We start from the raw sequence: 22377 nt of genomic DNA, 5'->3' as shown, positions 1-22377 counted from the left end.
TCCTTGGCGTTTCTGGGAGAGGGTAACTCCAGTATAGCGCGAATTTGTTTTGGGTTGGCTTCTATCCCTCTCTTGGTGACGACGTAACCCAGGAACTCACCGGAAGTTACCGCAAACGTACATTTGGCCGGGTTTAACTTCATTTGGTATTTGTTTAGCACGTCGAAGCATTGTCGGAGGTTCTGAACGTGGTCGTCAGCTTTCAATGACTTAACGAGCATGTCGTCAATGTAGACTTCGCTGATACATTGCTCCGGCGTTTTTTAGACCGAAAGGCATCACCTTGTAGCAGTACGTTCCGCGATCGGTGATGAAGGACGTCTTTTCCTGATCGTCCTTATGCATGAGAATTTGGTTGTATCCAGAGAAGGCGTCCATGAACGATAGGAGCTCGTTCCCTGCTGTGGCTTCGACGAGCCGGTCGATATGTGGTAAAGGGTAGCTGTCTTTTGGACAAGCCTTGTTCAGATCAGTGAAGTCGACGCACACCCGCCACTTACCGTTTTTCTTTTTGACTACGACGGGATTTGCCAACCACTCTGGATATCGGACTTCGATGATGGAGCCGGCGCCTAGTAGCTTTTCGACCTCGTCATTTACTACTTTGGCTCGTTCCGGACCCAATTTGCGTCTTTTCTGCTTAACAGGTTTGAATGTCGGATCCACGTCTAGCTCGTGGGACGTTATCGATGGGTCGATTCCCGGCATGTCCTCAACGCTCCAAGCGAAGGTTGACGAATTCTCTTTGAGGAGGGCCACAAGGGCCGCTTTGACTTCTGGACTAATTTCAGCTCCGATGCCGACGCATCGCAATGGATCCGACGCGTCGATATTCACAAGTTCCGTCCGACTTAGCTCCGATTCCTCGTAGGATTTGCCCGGTGCCTTTGCTACTTCGGAGCGGGGCGTGGGCTCCTCTTTCTTTGGTTGCTATAATTTCTTTTCGGCGCGGTTCTTGTGTTCGATCAGGAAACACGTCCGCGCTACTTGCTGATTTCCTTTGAGAGTAAAGATTCCCTGATGAGTGGGAAACTTGACGCACTGGTGGTAGGTGGACGCGACGGCCTGCATTTGATGAAGCCACGGCGTCCCCAAGATTACATTGTATATCGTCGGTTTATCGATGACAACGAACTTAACCCAGGCGATCGTACCGCCAACAAACGTGGGTAGTTTGATAGTGCCGAGAGACATGATGAAATCGCCGTCGAACCCAGCCAATGGTCGAGAATGCGGCTTTATACGCCGATCAGCTACGTTCATCGCGGTGAGGGTGTCTTTGAAGATTAGGTCGACTGAGCTGCCTGTATCGATCATGACGCGCGTAACTCGGCTATCGCTGACGATTAGCTCGACAACCAACGGATCGTTGTGGGGGAGATCGACTCCGACGAGGTCGTCTTTCGTGAAAGAAATGGGTTCGATCTCCACGGAAGGTTGGCTCGGCGTTACTGGCCACGTCTCCATCATTTCGGCTTTCTTTCGATACTGCTTGATTGAACAGACCGAATCGTTGCAATTTTGAAGGCCGCCCATGATCATATGGATTTGTCGAACGACAATGGGGGCGTCGGCGATAGCTTTGCCATGGCGTTGTCTTTTGGCTGAATCGTTTGCTTGATCGTCGCCTCCAGCTGCTCTGTCGGCTCAATCCTGGAGGAATTGCCTAGCAGTGGCCTCGTTTCGTTTTTGGTTTTTATGGCCCCCTTGGGCTCGGTCACATTCGATGGTGATGTCGCCGCTCTTATACTTAGCCATGAGGAGTCCTTGCAGGTAGCGACAGTCTTCCGTCGCGTGAGCCTTGCTTTTATGATACTCGCAATACACCAGCCCTGTAGTAATGGCATCGGTATCTCTTGCCCATTTGTTCCATTGTTTGGGCACCGTGTCTTCACTATTTATGACGAACGTGGCCGGCTTTCTACCTTGGCTCGTATTGCGGTCGAGGTGCTGTCTTGGCTCCGCAGGTTTTACCACAGGAGCTTCTTTCGGCGCCGATGCCTTTGTTACTCCGTGCTTTCGTGACAGAATGAGCCGTTCCTCTTCTAATTCGATGTACCTCGTTGCTCTATGAAGTGCGTCCTCGAGCGTGTTCGGGACATGGAGCGTGATATCGTCCCTAAACTTAGAGTCGTACCACACTGCGTTGCGCAGAGCTACGATTGCGGCTTCATCTGGGACGACGATCCGGGTAATGACGTCCTTGAAACGGTCGATAAATAACCGGAGCGACTCTGTGGGTCCTTGCGCAAGGGACCACAGGTCGGCATTAGTCGTCTGGTTCTGTATGAGCGGCGAGTAATGCTTGAGAAACGTTACGGACAGTTCACGATAACTGCTGATTGAGTTCGGCTTAAGTCTTGAGAACCAGTTGAGGGCGGCACCGGTTAGATGCTCGGTGAAAATCTGGCATTGTCCCGCTTCGAAGTTCTCGTCGGTTAGTTCGGCTCGGTTGATCGCGATGCCGAATGATGTTAGGAATTCTTTTGGATCGCCCTTTCCGTTATAGGGCTCGAGCTTTATCTTTTGGCGCCCTCGGAGTGAGACGCTGGTTATTCTTCGAGTGAAAGGAGTTTGCTGCGTTTCTTCAAGGACGCGGTCGAGTTCCGGTGCGGCACTTGTGGCCTTATGAACCTTTGTGTTCATTTCTTGGATAATGCGTCGTAGTTCGGCGAGCTCTAGGTCTCGGGTATTTTCGCTTGACGAAGTGACAGGATGGATTTGCCGGGTCGGCACTTGGTTTCCTTGAGCGGGTCGCACGCCTTGCATCTGACTTGCGCTTAGGCGATTGATTTCATCCTGAGCGCAAGCCTGGGCTGCTGCCAGAGATTCAAGTCGCACGTTCGTCCTGGCTTCTTGCTGGCTCAGGTGCGTGAGGATGTTTTGAAGCAGGTCGTCCGGTTCGCTGCGGTCCTGACTTCTTTGGTTCGTCCCGGCTCTAGTGTTAATCTGTGGGTTCGTCGTGTTACGTCCGTTCGAGGGAGTTATCTGAGCATCAGGACGTGGAGCAGGGTGCGGTCCGATAGCTGCCGCGGTAGGTCCTTCCGGCGTCGGAGGTAGCGAAGGCGGTGCGGCTGCGGTCGTGCATGCTTCTCCTCCCGAGCTGGAGGCACTTGCGCCGAGTGCGTTGTGGAATGCGTCTGTCATCTTTGCTGTTTCGTCGGTTCGTAGTTTTGAGAGAAATCTTCGAGCTTCTCCCCTACCTGGCGCGCCAATTGTTGATCGTCAAAATCAAACAAGTATGTATTCGGAATCTTAAGGGTGAAAGAAGAATCTCTTCTTTAAAGAACGAGCCGACAATTACAAAAATAGACGAGGTAAAAATTTAGAATACGAGCCGAGCCGCAAAGTGCTCTGACAGTTGTATAATATTCTCTGTGAAAACCGTTATCCCGGGATCCCTTTACAAACATTCTTTTTTGCTATTTATAGGATGCAGAAGTAGGGTACACTGTTCGTGCGAAATGTCCTTTTTGCCCCTTTGGTCGGTGGAAAATCGAATTGGGCCTTTCTTGGACTTCTACTGGGCCACAGGGAAACATGGGCCTGTTTGTAAAGGGTTTAGGCCCGTTAAGGGGTTTGGGCTCGAGCCCAAAACCCACCATCAACAAGAATGTCTGGCCAGAGGTAAAGAACATGATGACAACTTTTTAATCTTGTAGTACTCGAAGACCAAGTCAGAAGGGTCAAAGTCTTTCTACTTTTTAAACGCGTTTTAATTATAAACGCGTTTGTTTTTTTTGTTCTTCAGAGAATGAGTTTATACTTATTTGTACTTACAGTTATAAACAAAAAAAACTCGTTTTAATTATAAACGCGTTTGTTTTTTTGTCTCTAAGGAGATGACTATAGGTCAAAGTCTTCTGGCCAAGAAAAATGAAAATTTAACTATATTGTATAAAACAAAAAAAAAAACATAACACTACACACTCACTCTCATATATACACAACAACAACCAGTGTTAAATGAAAAAGAATTGTAAAAGATAAAGAAAGACCAAAATGTCAAGATGCTAACCACTCCCAAGATTTTAGAATTTTCTTACTTTTGTTCTAGTTTTCTTGAGACAAAGATGCAGCCGATCTTCCATGCGATCCGTCAAAATGACCTTCCAGCTTTTCTTGGTTTGGTGGAAGAGAGTGACCTTTGCATCTTGCTGCTCTTCTTGGAGACGTAAACATAGTTATGCAGATGCTAGACACTGGATTGGAACTATGTTCGGCACGCAATAACAAGAACCAAACACCCCTCCACTTAGCTTTCCTTAGCATTTTCCTGGAGGCTGCCAAACTCATAGTCGAAAAGACGAATTCAGTCGACATCGATGAACTCAATTTCGCCTTATCAAGTGGATCTTCTTGTAAGTTTATAGTGTCTAAGCTCAACATTTTTTCGTTATCATGTATAAACTCACTGGCTCATTATTACTGTCAGGTATTGTTGGGATTATACTGGAGAGATTCCCAAAGCTGGCTAGGAAAAATGTTTGGGTGGTTGAAGGCGGCTCGCAATCAACGCTACTGCATTATGCGTGTGACAAAGGTGACCTTGAACTGACAAGTATATTGTTAGGACTCAATCAAGGACTAGAAGAAGCTCTTAACAGCAAAGGTTTATCACCTCTGCATCTGGCAGTCCAAAGTGGCTCAGTTATGATCCTGGAGGAGTTCATGGACAAGGCTCCATTGTCTTTCTGCGTAAGAACGCCGTCAGAAGAGACAGTCTTTCATCTCGCTGCACGAAACAAAAATACCGATGCCTTTGTTTTCATGGCGGAGAATTTGGGCCCTAGCAGCCCAATTCTTTTGAAGAAAAAAGATCAACAGGGCAACACTGTCTTACATATTGCTGCTTCCCTGGCTTGTGATGCTCCGGTGAGTAGTTTTCTTTACATGAATCACTGGCTCACTTATTTATTGTCAATTGATTTTGAGATGAAAGTCTATAAACATTGACATAGAAGCAAATCTCGTATTTGCGTGTGTGTGTGTGTGTTTCTTCTCACATATTTTACTGAATAAATTGCAGCTTATACGTTACATTGTTGGTAAGAAGATAATAGATATCAGAGAAAGAAACAATATGGGTTATCGAGCTTATCACCTTCTCCCTCGACAAGCCCAAGACTATGAGTTTATATCAAGCTACCTGAGGTGTGACACCAAGACTTCAGAAGTGTATTCTAAAAAGGCTGAGAGAAATGAAGAACACATAGGGCATTCTGAGGTAATAAGGTTGCTTGAGCTAATCGAAAAAAGCACATCAGAGATAGCAGAGAGAAAGAAAAGCAAGAAACATCATGTTAAAAGAGGTCATAAGAGCTTGGAACATGAGAATATGAGATGCATATAGAAGCATTACAAAATGCAAGAAATACGATTGCAATAGTGGCAGTCCTGATTGCTTCAGTTTCTTATGCCGGTGGGATAAACCCCCCGGGCGGTGTCTACCAAGAGGGGCCATGGAAAGGGAAATCACTTGTAGGCAATACCGCAGCATTTAAAGTCTTTGCAATATGTAACAACATTGCATTGTTCACGTCCTTGTGCATTGTTATTCTTCTCGTTAGCATCATACCTTACAAGAGGAAACCCTTGAAGAAATTATTGGTGGCCACACACAGGATGATGTGGGTTTCTGTAGGGTTTATGGCGACGGCTTATGTTGCAGCATCTTGGGTGACTATACCGCATTTCTCGGGAACACGATGGTTATTTCCGGCTATTATCTCTGTTGCTGGTGGATCATTGACGGTACTCTTTTCCTATCTAGGAGTTGAGACCATTGGTCATTGGTTTAAGAAGATGAATCGTGTAGGAAGAGGAATACCGATTTATTTTATCAAAAAAAGCCGTGTAGGAGATATACCTGCCATTACAAAAAGTGAAGGAGAAATGCCTTCCTTTGCAAGGACCAACTCTGATTTGGCCGCCTCCGAAGGATCAGGCTATTTCACTTATTGAATCTTTTGGATAAATTGTCTAGGAGACTAATCTCTCTGGTGCTCAAGCTTTTACTGTGGTGTTTGCAGCCTATGTTATGAGTTTTTTCAGTGTCTAAAGTTATTCTTCTTGATGATGGTTATTTCCGCCTATTGTCTTGAAGCAGATGAAAAATATTGTCAATGATGTTTTACGTGTTTAATGCAAAAATCATTACTTGCTTTTTAATGCAAACTTTTAGTGTTGAATTTACCAACCTCAAAATATTATAAAATTGTATGTTCGAAAAATGTAACGATAACGGATATGGTTAGCAAATAATCATATTCAAAATCTGGTAACTAATTTGAATATGAATATTTCTGTATCGCTAAACTTTTCAGCTCAAATTTATATTTTTTGAGGTTGGTAAATGCAACACTAAAAGAATCCCAAATCTTGTTGGATGATTTCGATGATGAGCATGCTCGTTTGATGATGATGATACGTAAAACATACAACAGAGTTGCTAAGTATACGAAGTGAACAAACTAATGATGTTGGGACTTGGGAAGCGAGGTGACCATCTCAAAAAAAAATATTATGTCAGGACACAACCATCAAAACTGGACAAAGGCAAGAAAGTTATGAAAATCTACACTCCTTTTACAAGGGTTTTAAACCAAAGCATCAAAAGAGGGGACAGTCAAAAGCCTTCGACAAAGCCAGAATGATCCGTAAATTAAAAAAAAAAAAACATGACGAAATTGAAACCAATGAGCAGAAAAATCTCTCGTTTAAAGATTAATCCAAACGTGATGAAACCAAAGCAATGACTATTGCGAATGGCAATAAAGCGTTTATCTGCAGATAGTACATAGCAAGACTTGGACTAAAAAGGAGAACATAAGTGCCCATCTCAAACCAAGTAGAGACATTCTACATACTCTAAAGTCTAAACTATTATCACATGTTACACCGTAAGACAAGTTTCTTCCAAGCCTGAAAGGTAATAAGTACCTGCCAGAGTAGCGAGTGGAGCTCCTCGGCCATTCTAAGTTCAAGAAAAGAAAGACCAGAGAGGTTTTTGGAAGCAACAACATCAGAGCTGATGAAGTTTTCAAACATGAGAGCATCTAGATGAGAAGCAGAAGCAGAGTAGTGGTGAACTATTATGAAGATCCAAAAGCAGGCCGATCAAAATAACCAAGAAGCCAGAAGCAATGAAGCAGAACAAGTGGTAAACTATTATGAAGATCCCAAAGCAGGCGGATCAAAATAACCAATAAGCGAGAAGTAGTTAAGCAATGAAGCAGAAGTAGTTGGTAAACTACTATGAAGATCCATAGAAGGCCGACCAAATTAGCCAAGAAGCCAAAAGCAGATAAGCAATGAAGCAGTAGAAACCCGAAGAAACCTCGAGACGATAGAACCAAAAACAAGGAAAAACAAAGAAAATGCATAGGTTTTTAGCAGAGTTTTTGTTTATGTCTTTTAAGAACTTGGGTAGATATTTAAAAGTACTTTACCTAACGGCAGATACAACTACGGCTTCATAATCCAAACGCAATAAGATGCATCCCAGGAATTCAAAAGTAGCAAGCATATCCAATCCACCACACAGCTAAAACATGTTCTCTTAGTGAAATTCACAGATACAAATTTCCCTGTCCTCTTGACCTCACAAGCAAACAGTATTCTCCTGATCCCATAACTTGCTATCTAGGCAAGAAACACTCAGCTCCGGCTTCTGCGCACATCTTTCAGACCATTTCTGCATAAACAAATACAAAAACTTATCAGCCACATAAACTTAGTATTGAACACAACATCTAACAAAAAGGATTAAAATGCATGTGACGACAAATAATGAATTACTTTGACATCGGTTCGGTTTCAATGTCTTATATTGATTGAGAAACAATAGACTCTAGAGTAAAAGGAGTTTACCCATTAGCGTATGGCACCTCGTCACGTGCTCTATAAGGTGGTGGTGACCTACTGTAGTTACGACCACGAGGAGAAGGACTACGACGCCTTGGAGGAGGGGGAGATCTAGCACGAGGGCTGTAACTCCTGTGAACCAAAAAGACAAGGTAGTTAGTGAATCAATGAGCTAGAACAATTGATTTTAGTTAAAAATCGTCAATCAGAAAAAAAGAGGGATAATAACCTCCGTCCTCCATAGGTAGGGCTCTTTCTGTATCTAGGAGGACTACGACTACGGCTGCGGCTACGACGCCTACCCGAACCACCACGAGAGCGGCATTCACGTGCAAAGTGACCAGACTCACCACACTCATAACACTTCAAATCAGAACCACCACGACCACGACCACCATCACCTCCTCCACGACCACCACCGCCGCCTCCACGACCACCACCGCCACCACGGTTATGAGACTGCTCTACCCTCCATCCATTCTTGCCTACCATAATAACAGTATAGATCATACATCAGACCAGCTGCACCGTAATAAGAAAGTCAGAACCGGAGACCAAAACGAATACCATCTAATTCACGGATAGCGTCTCTGGCATCTCTTGAATCTTCAAAATCAAGAAAAGCGTAACCTGGTGGTCTTCTAGCAACCCAAACACTGCATAAAAGAAATACAAATTAGTCACTCTTCACATTGAATTAAAAGCTTGAATCAGTCGATGATGTCTTTACCTCCTGATCACACCATAGACACGAAACTCATCCTCGAGTTCACGCTCAGTAACTCGCGGATCCAAATTACCAACGTACACACGCGACATACCTATCAAATTCAACAACTCAAATTCTCTATTAACAAAATCATCAAAAAACAAAAAGCCAAGACTACGAGAAGGTATAATATCTCGATCCAACACATGTAAACGAAGATTCAACAGATCGGAGAGAGATTAAGGAATCGGAATTACCTGAAGAAACTACGACTAGTGAGAGGAGCCAAAAGCACCGGAAACGGCTTCGTCAAATTAGGGTTATCGATTCGAGATTGAAGATGGAATTTTGGTATGGGTCAACTTTTAAAGTACTTAAGAGTCAAATCCTTATATTGGGCCTAAATTGGGCCTCGTGTGGTTACGTAACAAAAAGGCCCAGTAAACTTTTTCAATATGTCATGTTCCTTAGCTTCTTCGTTATCGATCTCACTCTGATTTAGTGATTTGAATTTTGTGTATGGCTAACAAAACATATATCTTCTAGACTAATACAACATATCATCCTTATCAATCAATAAACGATGAAAACTTAGTACATTCCATTCATGCACTTAACCATGCATACTCGTTCATGCAGGCCCGGCCCTTCACCCATTTTGGTGAATCATTTGTATTGGATCTCAAATTTCCTGAGGCCCATTTTCTGAGGATTTTTTTTTTTTGTGAGGCCTCATAATTATAAAATAGACTTCAAAATTAGTAAAAGAGACCTTAAAATTAACAAAAATGCTCCATAATTAGCAAAAAAACCTTATAATTAGCAAAAAAATTCTATAATTAACAAACAATTTTTAAAAATTAAGAAAAATTATTAAATAAAAATTATAAATGCCTCATAATTAGTAAAAAAAAAATTTAGAAGTTTCTACTTTTTGAAAAAGTCCTAAAACATTTTTTTGTATTCGGCCCCGGATTTTAGCGGACCGGCATTGCGTTCATGACTCAAATATCCATAACCGTACCATATTCGTTCCATGCCATGTCCAAAAATAACCATATCCATCCATCCATGCACCCAACCACCAAACCAAAAGAAATCGTGCAGATAATTCTGTCCATGCAAATAATCATGGGTACAAACCAAACAATCAAGTCATTCACAAACATAGACGACTAGCGACAAACCTATTATATATTTTTAGCAAGGTCATAATAAATTTGAATGATCAGAAAAATAGTCACATATTGGGAAAATAAAAGGAATAGAGAAAGGGCATGAGATTAAGTTGAAGTCAAGTTTATTATAGTCAATAATAATATAAACTTTAACCGGTTTAGCCAAGTTATCATTTATGGTATACACATATAGTTTGCACAATCATTTAATTGTGTACATGTGATCGGGGCTGGTCTTTAATTAATTAGTTTTGGGTGCTCCTTAATTAAACAGGATTGATCAAATAAAGAGAAAAGCCTCAGATTGAGATGGACAAACATTGCAGGAGCACCCAATCTAGATTTTCTCTCCATTGCCTCCTCTTGTTATCTCTATCTTTATTTGTGTCTTGATCAAATTGTTGCAATAAACAACCACAACTGGTAGAGATTCAACTTTCTTGAGAGTAAATATAGAATCATTATATGTGACACTATGTAGGCAAATCTTGAAAAACAGGCAAGTCAAAACTTCTCTTCACCCATTCATTCTTCCTTAGCTTCCAAATTCCATTCATTCCTACAATTGAGACCCTTCCCCTGTTAGTAGTCAGCAAACCTTCCTTCACATGTGGTGGATGATTTCAAGAACTTCCTCCGCAATCTTAAACCTAGTACGAAATCAACAATATTTTTAACTTTTATAATTTTGTAGCTAAATCTACCATTGTGTTAATCTTCATCTTCTTTTCATTTTATCCTTTTGTGGAATTTTCTGTACTTTTCACTTATTTTTGAACTATTTCTTATTTGAACGTTGAGTGATTTTGTCATCATTTTGATTGCTTCTTTCTAGGTTGAGCTTCTTTTACTCTTCATTGGTCGATCTTTGACGGTTTCGAAAACCACATGTAGAATACTGAAAAAAATATATATATAAGGACATAGAGTTATAAGAAAAGAAAAGGAAAATAAAATTGATTTCCAAATCAAAAAAATTATATAAAACCTGTCATACTTTATATTATGATTTTATAATAAACTTTGAAATATTTGACGTGACAATGTAATTATTTAATAAACTTAGAGTTGAGTTAAAAACAAAAACTTGACGTGACAATGTAATCCAGATATTAGCTGGGATTAGCCAATGATATCCAATCATTTCCCTAAAGCAATGATATCATTTTTGTAGTTGTTTATTTACTACTTAGTGCCCATCTTTCTTGAACCAAGACTCTATTCAGTGAAAGGATTAGATTAGTTTTTGAGTATTATTGAAATGTCGTCGAGAATCCACTTGAAGTTGGAAGTATGACGACAACAATTATTCCTTTTCTCATTAATTTTCTATTCAGATGGAGACAAGCTCAACTAAAGATTTTTAAAACGGCACTCAATTAAAACTTATTTTGAGATAATTTATAAAATTTTTTTTTTTTTGGGCAAAGAAATTTAGAAATTATTAAGATCGATATTTTTTAGATTTTCTATCTATTTTTATTATCTTCTTTTTTCGATAGGTTAAGACATGAATCACTACTTAGCTTCTATCTTTGTTATAGACATCTTATACCAATTATATTGTAATGGCGGACCCTCTTGCAAATGACACAACATAAATTATAGAAGTAAGAAAAATTAGTTCCGATGTTATTCTAATTAAATCCTAAAATATGGACAAAAAAAAGTGTGATTCTAAAACAATAAGCTACATGTCGATTTTGGAGTGTACAAGTGGTTCCTACAAATTGCTAAATATTCTTTTATGAGCATCCATTCATAGAAATGGAAGATTTTAGTTGATAAACTAATAACCAGTGGATAAGGGATTTTGTCTTTTCCAACAAAAACGAATGGTGAGCACTAAGAAAAGAACGAAGTGACTCTATATTCGTTCCATCATATTCCTTAAGAATACAATTGGTCAAGAACTTCACAATCACAATTTCACGATCGATACGTCATTCTTTTATTATTGCTATCATCCCTCGAATTTTTTAAAAAAATTTTTGTTAAAGATCGTGAAATTGAAATGTCGAATGTACATCCATTTCGTCACTTCTTTCTAGTCAGAAATAATAAAACGAATCGTGTTATTATATTACAATAGATGTTGCATTCCACTTAAGAACAGAATCACACATAAGTTGTGTTTTACGAGTAGATTTTGGATCGAAAAATTCTTTTTGCATTTTGTTGAAACTCACATGCAACTTCACAATTCCCTAAAATATATTTGGAGATTAATATGTAGCATTAGATAACCAACTTGATTTTGCGAGATAGCACATGTCAACTTTGCTTGAGAGACTATATAATATACTTACCAAAATATTATAGAGATTAACGGTATCATTAGTGTATTTCACATTAGGAGACTGAGAGATAATGTGATTGACATGAAACTATATTTTACATATTAGTATATAACACGTTTTTGTTCCGTGCGAAGGGAAGAAGGAAATTCATGGACCGTCGCTACTTCATATACATGCCCACTATAGACCATTCCGAAATAGTTTTTTTTTCTTTTTCTTTTTGATAACCCAAATATCCCAATGCTTACCGACAAGGCATGGTCCACGTGTTAGCTATCGGATACCCGACAGAGCAGGGATCCACGTGTTAGACTATCGGTTCGCATCAGACTGGCCACGTGGTTGGCCAAATGGCACTCCACGTGTTGGTTCCTGGAACGCTGCAGCCCGTATGTGAATACCGCAATGGCCAGGGCTCGAACTCGTGATGGCGGGTACCTCAGCTAAGGGTCCTTTACCACCAGAGCTAGAGAGTCCGGTTAAATATAGTTTACGTTTGTGAACGTAATATTGCCTTATTTAGTACAAAGTTGGCCACTAAAACTAAAGTACGAAATCGAATATTCCATAGATACAAAACTATATAATTATCTTCAACCTAGTCCCAAAAAATAGTTAGATAGCCAAACTTAGGTTTATTTGGTAGATAGCCAAAATTTTGAGGTTTATTTGCAAAATATGATAAAACTGTAAATAAATTAGATGTTAATTTCGGGGATGTTTCTTACAAATAACATAATATCATATAATATACCATCAATTAAAATACACACGAAACATAATCCATTTATTGATTTTACCACCGTTTTGCAAATAAATCTAAAGGTTTTATTATCTATGTACCACATTACTTATTAATGATTTAGAAAGATATATTAAAAATGTTTTCTTGTACATAATATTATCTTTCAAAAAAGTAAATTAGATTTTGTCTAGTATATAATGACGTAATATTTTTCTAGTATATAACAACTTTATTTAATTAGTTAATTATAATAATAATAACAAATATAAGAATATTTATTTATTTTATTATATAACAACGTGATTTATTTAAATGTTATATATAAATTATATTAAAAAAAAAATTTGCCTAGTATATAACGACGTTATTTAGTTAAATATTTAAGAGTTCAGTAAGAAAGTGACACGAGAAAATGGCAGTGTCGTGAATCTCGTGATTATATAAACTAGATGGTGTACCAGCGCACGCGCGGGATTTAATTGTAAACTTTTATTCTTTGAGTATAAATATAATCAATTGAATTTTAAAAGATTTTACTTTAATTCATGTGCATTATCTTTCCAAAGTAGTAAAAAGTTTCTCACATTTTTTACTATAATTTTTCTCGTTTTCTTTTATGATTCACTCGTCGTCTCCCGACATCTTTTCTCTTTTCTCCTTAGATCGTTTCTATTTTCTCCTTCATATCATTCAATACTCAATTTTTTAAATAAGTTTCATGATCTTTTTATTAAAGTGAACATCAAAAAAGAAATCTGAGGAGATGTTTGTTATAAGGTGTTTTTTTACCATGTTTTGGTGCATCTAAAATTGCTTTATAGAAAACAAATCTCATATATGGACTCATTCCTATTCACAAACATAGAATTTCAACGTGAAATTTTGCACTTTATCTTGACCATTTGAAAAATACAAAAATCTCTTTCTATATATATAATTTAACATATATTATGATTTTAGATAGTATTCTTAATGTTGATTTTTATAAAATGTGACACTTATGAACTCATAAAAATTATTCTAATTTTAAAATACATTTATTTAGAAAAACAAAACAAAATCATTTTTATTTCTAATGAAAAACTCTTCAATCTACCATTACTATATATAGATTTCCAAATAACATTATCAAATATTATTATTACACAGTTTTATTATTCGATAAGATTATTTTATTTTTATTTGTGATGTTTAGGATAATTTTTGTTTTATTTCAAATCACCCTTAGTTTGTTTCAATCTATGTGAATTTCCTAAAAACACTGATTAATATTTAGTTTTTCTTCTTTAGGTATTCACTTTTTTATTTAGAAAATATTTATAATATAGAAAACTTATTAATTTGACTACTTATATATTATAATTATAAATAATAATATGTTCTAAATTCTTCTTATTTTTTAATCGGTACTCAAATTTTAAATGTCTATTTTTCAGAAATGAATTGATTTCTATTTTAAGTAAAAATCTTTAAATTTGGTATTTTTAACTCTTATTTCCTTTTCTCTACTAAAGAATGGCAACTCTCAAAAAATAAATTTTGTACCATTAAAATATATGATAAGTTTTTTTTTTCGTATCTCTAACTATTTTAAAATATTTACTCATTATATGTTAAAATATAATGATCTAATTTATATATATTCAATATCTATTCAAAAATTTCATATTTTAAGTTGTATATTTATGTTTTTCGTTTTTCATAATATTTCATGTAATTTTTGTCAATTATTGTTTTTATTTAGGGAGACTCACAAAAATGCCCCCTTTTTAATACCCCTTTTCAAAAATGCCCTCTTTGGCTGTCCATTTTTAAAAATACCCCTTTTTATGTACAAAATGACTAAATTACCCTTCTTTTAATAAAAGATATCACAAATATATAAGGAAATATAACAAAATTAGGTCCACAAAATACAAAATATTTTTTGGCGGGAAAAGTGATCCCGCAATTTTTCCCGCCAAAACACTTGTAAAAATTTGTAAAACCTTTAAAATACCTTGTAAAATTTTCCCGTAAAACTTTTTCCCGCCAAAAATTTTTTTTTGCGGGAAAAGTGATTCCGCAATTTTTTGGCGTTAAATTTTTGGCGGGAAAAATTTTCCCGCCAAAAATTTACAAGGTATTTTAAAGGTTATTTACAAGGTATTTATAAGGTTTTACAATGTATTTTAAAAGGTTTTACAACGTATTTACAAGGTATTTATAAGATATTATAAGATTTACAAGCTATACTATAACAATTTTACCAATCATAAGGTTTAACAAGTATTTATACGGTTAATCAAGGTATGAGTTTATTATAAAACGTTATGATTGCAAAGTAAATCTTTTTTAAATCCATGCTAAATCCTTACAAAACACTTGTAATTGCTCAGTAAAACCTTTATAATTCCCGTAAATTTTTCCCCCCAAAAATTTTCCCGCCAAAAAAATTTCGCAAAAAAAATTGCGGAATCACTTTTCCCGCAAAAAAAATTTTTTTGGCGGGAAAATTTTTTGGCGGGAAAAATTTTTACGGGAAAATTTTCCAAGGTTTTTACAAGTGTTTTGGCGGGAAAATTGCGAGAACACTTTTCCCGCCAAAAAATATTTTGTATTTTGTGGACCTAATTTTGTTTCAAATAAGGGTAAAATGGTCATTAAAAATTAAAAGAGGGCAAACTTAAAAATGGACTCTCAAAGGGGGCATTTTTGAAAAGGGGTATTGAAAAAGGGGCATTTTTAACAATTTCTCTTTTATTTAATGTGTGAATTAGTTTAGTTTTAATGTTTTTGTTTTAATAAATAAAATATGTGGAACCCACAAAAAATAAATTATGATGACATGGATGCTGATGTGGACACCTTAGATGGAGAGAAACTCTCCCATTATATATATAGATTGAGTTTTGTCCATTTGTCAAACACTATCTGCTTTGATAATTTCATAGTCGCTTTTAAAGAGCAGCAACAACAACCACACGCTTCTCTAACATAAACCAAGCCTCTCTTTCACTTCCTCATGGAATATTCCGGCGATGGCAGATTCGACGTGATTGTCGTCGGAGCAGGCGTTATGGGAAGCTCCGCCGCGTACCAGCTGGCGAAAAGAGGCCAGAAGACTCTCCTCTTAGAGCAATTCGATTTCCTCCACCACCGTGGCTCTTCTCATGGTGAGTCACGCACCATACGAGCCACTTACCCGGAGGATTACTACTATGCCATGGTTTCCGAGTCGACTCGGTTATGGGCTGAGGCTCAATCCGAGATCGGATACAAAGTCCATTTCCCAACTCAACAATTCGATATGGGTCCAGCTGATCAGCAGAGTCTCCTCTCCGTTGTTGCCACTTGTCAAAAACACGCGCTAGCTCATCGGGTTATGGACTCTCATGCTGTTTCCGAGCATTTCTCCGGGAGGATTAGTATTCCGGAGAATTGGATCGGAGTCTCCACGGAACTTGGTGGGGTTATTAAACCCACCAAGGCCGTCTCCATGTTTCAAACGCTTGCGTTTGGACATGGCGCTGTCTTAAGAGACAACACCAAAGTTGCAAACATAAAGAGAGACGGTGAAAACAGGGAAGGGGTAATAGTGTGCACGGTGAAAGGAGATAAGTTCTACGGTAAAAAATGCATTGTAACCGCGGGTGCATGGATAAGTAAGCTGGTGAAAACGGTGGCCGGGATAGATTTTCCGGTGGAGCCGCTTGAGACAACGGTTTGTTATTGGAGAATCAGAGAAGGCCACGAGGAGAAATTCACGATCGACGGAGAGTTTCCGACTTTTGCGTCATACGGAGTTCCGTACGTGTACGGAACTCCGTCATTGGAGTATCCGGGACTGATCAAAGTGGCGGTTCACGGTGGTTACTGGTGCGATCCGGATAAGAGGCCATGGGGACCAGGAGTGAAGCTAGAAGAGCTTAAAGAGTGGATAAAGGAGAGATTTGGAGGGATGGTTGATTCGGAAGGACCCGTGGCGACTCAGCTTTGTATGTATTCTATGACCCCGGACGAGGATTTCGTGATTGATTTTCTTGGAGGGGAGTTAGGGAGAGATGTGGTTGTGGGCGGCGGGTTTTCCGGTCATGGGTTTAAGATGGCACCGGCAGTGGGGAGGATATTGGCAGATATGGCGACGGAAGGAGAGGCCAGAGGAGGAGTGGAGATGAAACAGTTTAGTCTCCGACGGTTTGAAGAGAATCCTAAAGGGAATGTAAAGGAGTATCCTGACCAAGTGATACTTGATTGCCCGTTGAAACATTAAATTTGGTTACAAAATGTCAATGTTGAATAAAAAAAAAATTACTGGTTTTAAAATTTTAATTACAGTCTATTTTAAAAATCATAATGTGTCCGGTTGGCTTCTTTTTTTTGGGCAAATCGAACCATAAGTTTGAGACAGTAGTATAACGAGACACTTCAGTTTTGGGCTACGATCATTGCAATAACATATGAGCATTGTTGGGTCACAAGAAAGCCTGAAAGAAACAAATAAGGTCTTTGATTAGACTAGAAATATAATTCTAAATCAAATGAGGCCAACGGAATGGTGGAACAGAGGGACTACAAGCTTTGGATTGGGAAGATGGAGAAAGAGCAGAGTGTACGCTCCCGAGAAAGAAAAATTATTTGGGGCAAAGAAAATCATTCGAGTTTATTGCTTAGAAAGAAGCAAATATGTGGACAGGGACGGATAAAAGTGGAAGAATATATTGGTCTCGCAGAGGTTATTTATCTACTTGGTTTAAGTTTAAAACTATAAACCAAATTAGCTCTTAGACAATTTTTATAATTCTTGCCAATCAACAAGCAATAGTAATTAGTAAATTTAATATTTTAGTTTCAAATTATGATCCTCGATCAGATATAACAAACAACTCGCAAGTAGAACGGGTTGATGACACAATAATACTAGACGTTATATGATATTAAAATTTAATAATAAGATTAGTATTCTTTTGGTAAAGGCACGATAAGATTAGTTAGACCATCATTAACGGCAGTTGCTTAATGTTTTCTTAAGGAAATCTTAGCTATTAAATGATTATAATAAATCTCAAACAAGCTTTTGAGCTAAGATCGTTTCTTAGGTAAGACACAAGGAAATAGTTAAGAGCCATACACGTGTCTGTGTTTCAGAGAAAATAAATTTTCTCTCTTCTCTCTCTCTTCTCTCTCTTTCTCTCTTCTCTATCTCAATCTTTCGCGATTTCAAAGAAGGAAAAGAAACTGAAGTCGATTTCAAGCAAATCGGAGGAACAGCCGACGTTATTTACCTCCGGTTATCAACCCCACCGACGCTGGTTGTCGAGGGCGTCAATAGCTCACCAAATCGGCGAATGGTGGCTTACGATATCGGAGATAAATTCAACAGATCTTCGAGTTTCGATTCAAAATCGGTGACAATCGGTTTGTAAAGGTAGGAAAGTCTCTCTGATTGTGTGAATTGATGTGATTATCTGTTTTTAAAATTAGGGTTACTCGGATTTGGGAAATTAGGGTTCGTCGAATTGGGGAAAAAGGGTAATTCGTTTTCTTTGTATAAATTTTCTGTGTTAAACGTGAAATTTCATAAAATTTAGCTTTTTTCTTTTGCTTTGTGAAACTCACAGAATTGGCTTGTGTTTTTGCTTGTGAAAATTGACAAACTTGGCTTGTTCTTCTGCAGGTTTCTACGTTTAGCAACTTATTATTTTCAGACTCCATCTTGCTCTCTTCAGAATGGGAAAGACTCCTGGTGAATGGATCAAGACATTGCTTCTCGGGAAGAAGTCTCCCAAGTCGAATTCGGAACACTGAAGCCAGAAACTGGTAAGAGTTTGGGATTCCGTAACTCATCCTTAAAATAAATGAGGATTATTCTAACTGTAATGTTGGTCATATGTACAAAGAAATCTGCTAAGAAAGAAAAGCTGGTGGTGTCGGTGACAGAAGATTTTTCAAACTTAACTCAACTGTTGATCTTCCAGTGGTTTCATCACAACCAGTTCCAGCTTCTACTGCTCAAAATGTGGTTTCTCCAGTCAATGGCGATGATGCTGTTTTTTTTTTCATGTACTGAAGGCAAGTGCATCTATCTTTATGTGATTTGAGGTATCTATATAAGTGGAGGTCTATCAGTTCTTTGCACAACTATCAGTCTATCACCATATGTGATATTATCGTGGGAATTATAATGTTCTCTGTTTACATGCTGTTTTATGCTTCTCAATTTAATATAATGTTCTCTGTTTTACTGCAAGGAGTATATGGAGATACTTGGGGAGCTGGAATCTGTTAGAGCATGATTGAAGAATCTGAGGACAAAATTCAGAGGAGATGAAAAACGGATTAAGGCCAGAGATTAGGGTAAGTACTAACTGTCCTTTCTTCCTTAACTATGTTTACATTTAGTCTATTATTCAATAAATGCATGTAGATAACTGTCTCATCTTTATTGATGATATAGATTAGGGTATATATTTTGACAAGCACTTCTCTGTTTTGTTAGTGGATAATAGAGTCTGACTAGAAATGTGTCTATCAAACTTAATGAATGCTGCGTGTTTAATGCTTTGATGTTTAAGTTTGTATTAAGACTTGAGTTATTGCATTGATTGCTAACTACACAACTGACTCTTTCACCTAACAAAAACTTATGATTTCTAAAACACACTAGAAAACACATCCCTTATAAAATCGCAGACCATAACCTAACCCAAACCACACCTCTTTCATTTCCCTACTAAAACACTCAGAAGCTCATCCTATATTTCATGAATCCTTTAAATCAATCTGCTGGCTTCATGGAGCTCCTAACCAGTCAACAAGATACCCCATTCCTGCAGCCCAATGGCATTGATATAGATTCACCAAGTATTGATCTTGGTGAATCTCAAGTCCCTGTTTTCAGCTCTCAATGGTCACCAAGTGAAGCTGAAAACGTTCCTGCTACACGCATGCCAAGAAAGAGGAACAAGTGGACTTCTAAAGAGGATGTGGTGCTCATTTCTGCTTGGTTAAACACAAGCAAAGATCCAATTGTAGGTAATGAGCAAAGAGGAGTTGCTTTCTGGGATCGCATTGCAACCTACTATGCAGCTAGTCCCAATGTTTCTACTTTGAAACAGAGGCTGCCAAGCCATTTCAAGCAAAGGTGGGCAAAGATTAACAAGATTGTATGCAAGTTTGTTGGATCGTACCAAGCTGCAACAAATCAAATGACAAGTGGTCAGAACGATGATGACTTGATTAAGCTAGCTCATCAGATTTACGAGACTGATTACAAGAAGAAGTTCATGCTAGAGCATGCATGGAGAGAATTAAAGCATGACCAGAAATGGTGTGCATCACAGAGAATGAAAGAGACTGGAAACACCAAAAAAAGAATGACTGAGGACGGTCCAGAAGCTTCCCAAGCTTCCCAAGGCAATGGAGAGTCTGACTCTCCTCAAGCCCGTCCTCCTGGTGTCAAGGCAGCCAAGGCTGCCAAGGCCAAAGGGAAAAAGCCAGCCAACAATCTACCTACTATTGAAGAAGAAGGGCAAGCAGCATTGAAAAGGATACATACTATTTGGGACATAAAGCAACAGGATTTTGCAATGAAGCAGCAAGAGCATGCAATGAAGAAGGAGCTAACCAATAGGCGGTTGCTTGATAGTTTTCTATCAAAATCTACTCCTCTTACTGAAATAGAGGAAGACCTTAAGAACAAGCTGATTAGAGAGATAATGCTTTGAATTCTTTGCTTGCATTTGTTTTGTGTTTGTGTTTAAGTTTCTGTTAGACTTTGTGGATCTTTTTTTTGTTTATGTATCAAAATCTCTTTAAGTGTTTCTGTTTGTGTTCAAGTGTCTGATGTCTTTGTTAACAGACTTTGTTGAAGTTTATAATTAACTAGGGGAGGTCCCCGCGCCCAGCGCGGGGTTGTATGTTGATTAAGACCAGAATTAATAATTAATATTTAGGGTTATCAAGTTAGGGATATTTATTGAATTAATTTTGTCAAGAGTCTAATTTTTATAACGACATTAATATAGAATTATGGTAAAACGCTATAACTTTTGATATATATTATTAGTAATCAACAATTAATAGTGTTTTTGAATCATAAACAATTATTAGTGTTTATATCTTGATATATATATAATAGAATTAAATATAAAAAATCTATATATTTAAACCAACAATATATTAGCAATGCCCCGACCGCCACTGTCCATGGGTTCCCACGTCCAGTCTCGGTCTTTAGGCCCATCTTCTTTGTTTTGTCGTACTCTTGATTTTATGACATATTCATGCTTACTCGTTTCTTTCATATTAGCAACGCCCCGACCGCCACTGTCCGTGGGCTCCCCACGTCCAGTTTCGGTCTTTAGGCCCATCTTCTTTGTTTTGTCGTACTCTTGATTTTATGACATATTCATGCTTACTCGTTTCTTTCATATTTGTAATGCCACGACCGCCACTATCTGTGGATTCCCACGTCCAGTTTCGTTCTTTGAGCACATCTTCTTGGTTTTGTAGTACTCTTGGTTTTATGACATATTCACGCTTCCTCGTTTCTTTCATATTTGTAACGCTCCGACCGCCACTGTCCGTGGGTTCCCCACGTCCAGTTTCGGACTTTAATTTGGGCCCATCTTCCTGGTTTTTGTTGTATTCTTGATTTTATGACATATTCATGCTTTTAGATTGTATGTCACTGGAGTTTTTCGTAGTTGGAAACAAATAATTGAAAAATATAATCTCTTACCATATCTCTTACCTATCAAGTAAGTCATCTTGCTCTTTGAAGTAGTTATGTACGTAAAATTTCAATGGTATAGAAACAGGCATCTCCTTTGTATATATCATGTCATATTTATCGTCCCTATTGTAGTATCTTTGTCTCTACCTTCGCCATTGGTCGCTGCGTAACCCTTCAGTTGATCTCTTGTTTATAAAACCCATATAAAAAGTTGTAAGAGAAATATCATTTTCTTAACTGTATCGTATATGTATTTGTAGTATATTGATCTGAGATTGCAAAGATGTATGCCTATCAAGAAGCTCTTAGCAAAGTAAACACTGAAGATAGGTACTAAAAATGAGAGGGTTACAGAGAGCAAGTATCTATCCCTTAGAAACCACTATGTGCAACTGAGAATAATTCATATATGTACATACATACACATGTATACAACGTATTGAAGCTTTTAAATTTAAATATCGAATGCTACAAAACTGGAAAATTGCTTGTGGAGAAAGCAATATGAACATAGCCACATATATAACAAATAACCGATTATGCTTGTCGTAGATCATTCTCTTTCAAACCAAAAGTTTTACCTAAACAACATATCAAGTGACTCACAAGAGATACATAAGAGCCATATCCTAAAAATATCCGGCAAAGCAAAAACGCTCCAGGTTCGAGAAGGAAGTCATTGGAAAATTTGAGTATATACCAAACTGGAGAGTAATTCGGCTACAAAGAGAGATGTGTTGGCTTTGAAGAAAAAGCTATGTGATGCTCTACCTTTTATTTATGAATTTTATGCTATGAATATATGTTTTTGTTAGGGTTCAACTTCAGTCTCCGGATTAGAGACTTATATTCATCCGACAAAC

General features: G+C 38.0%; 3 protein-coding genes across 3 annotated transcripts; 2 read left to right on the top strand and 1 right to left on the bottom strand.

The window, feature by feature from the left end:
* The first annotated feature begins 3960 nt into the window (after positions 1-3960).
* LOC110229419 (ankyrin repeat-containing protein At5g02620) lies at positions 3961-6177 on the top strand. The gene is given in 5 exon segments (XM_021029540.1): positions 3961-4140; positions 4143-4361; positions 4436-4875; positions 5030-5338; positions 5341-6177. Coding segments are annotated over 5 exon segments (1722 nt in total). The 5' UTR covers positions 3961-4010; the 3' UTR covers positions 5965-6177.
* A 525-nt stretch (positions 6178-6702) lies between these two features.
* Positions 6703-8941, bottom strand: LOC9316665 (serine/arginine-rich splicing factor RSZ22A). The gene is made up of 6 exons (XM_021029544.1): positions 8833-8941; positions 8597-8687; positions 8434-8522; positions 8096-8351; positions 7873-7998; positions 6703-7696 (listed from the first exon to the last, which is right to left on the bottom strand). Exons 2-6 carry the CDS (start codon positions 8683-8685, stop codon positions 7660-7662), a joined length of 597 nt encoding a protein of 198 aa, XP_020885203.1. The 5' UTR covers positions 8686-8687; positions 8833-8941; the 3' UTR covers positions 6703-7659.
* A 6762-nt stretch (positions 8942-15703) lies between these two features.
* Positions 15704-17128, top strand: LOC9316664 (probable sarcosine oxidase). Its single transcript, XM_002880551.2, has one exon. It carries the CDS (start codon positions 15803-15805, stop codon positions 17048-17050), a length of 1248 nt encoding a protein of 415 aa, XP_002880597.1. The 5' UTR covers positions 15704-15802; the 3' UTR covers positions 17051-17128.
* Positions 17129-22377: the final 5249 nt, after the last annotated feature.

The sequence above is a fragment of the Arabidopsis lyrata genome (genome assembly GCF_000004255.2).
Source record: "Arabidopsis lyrata subsp. lyrata unplaced genomic scaffold ARALYscaffold_4, whole genome shotgun sequence".
NCBI lineage: Eukaryota > Viridiplantae > Streptophyta > Magnoliopsida > Brassicales > Brassicaceae > Arabidopsis > Arabidopsis lyrata.
This window is presented reverse-complemented; position numbering and strand designations above follow the sequence as displayed.

What these genes read in the sequence shown, in the direction of transcription:
- LOC9316664 (XM_002880551.2), top strand. Translation starts at nt 15,803, where the DNA reads ATGGAATATTCCGGCGATGGCAGATTCGACGTGATTGTCGTCGGAGCA.
- LOC9316665 (XM_021029544.1), bottom strand. Translation starts at nt 8,685, where the DNA reads ATGTCGCGTGTGTACGTTGGTAATTTGGATCCGCGAGTTACTGAGCGT. An exon ending in CCTACCTATGGAGGACGGAG is followed by an intron (nt 7,999 to 8,095) that starts GTTATTATCCCT and finishes TTTGGTTCACAG; the next exon opens with GAGTTACAGCCCTCGTGCTA. An exon ending in GAGGTGCCATACGCTAATGG is followed by an intron (nt 7,697 to 7,872) that starts GTAAACTCCTTT and finishes TTGTTTATGCAG; the next exon opens with AAATGGTCTGAAAGATGTGC.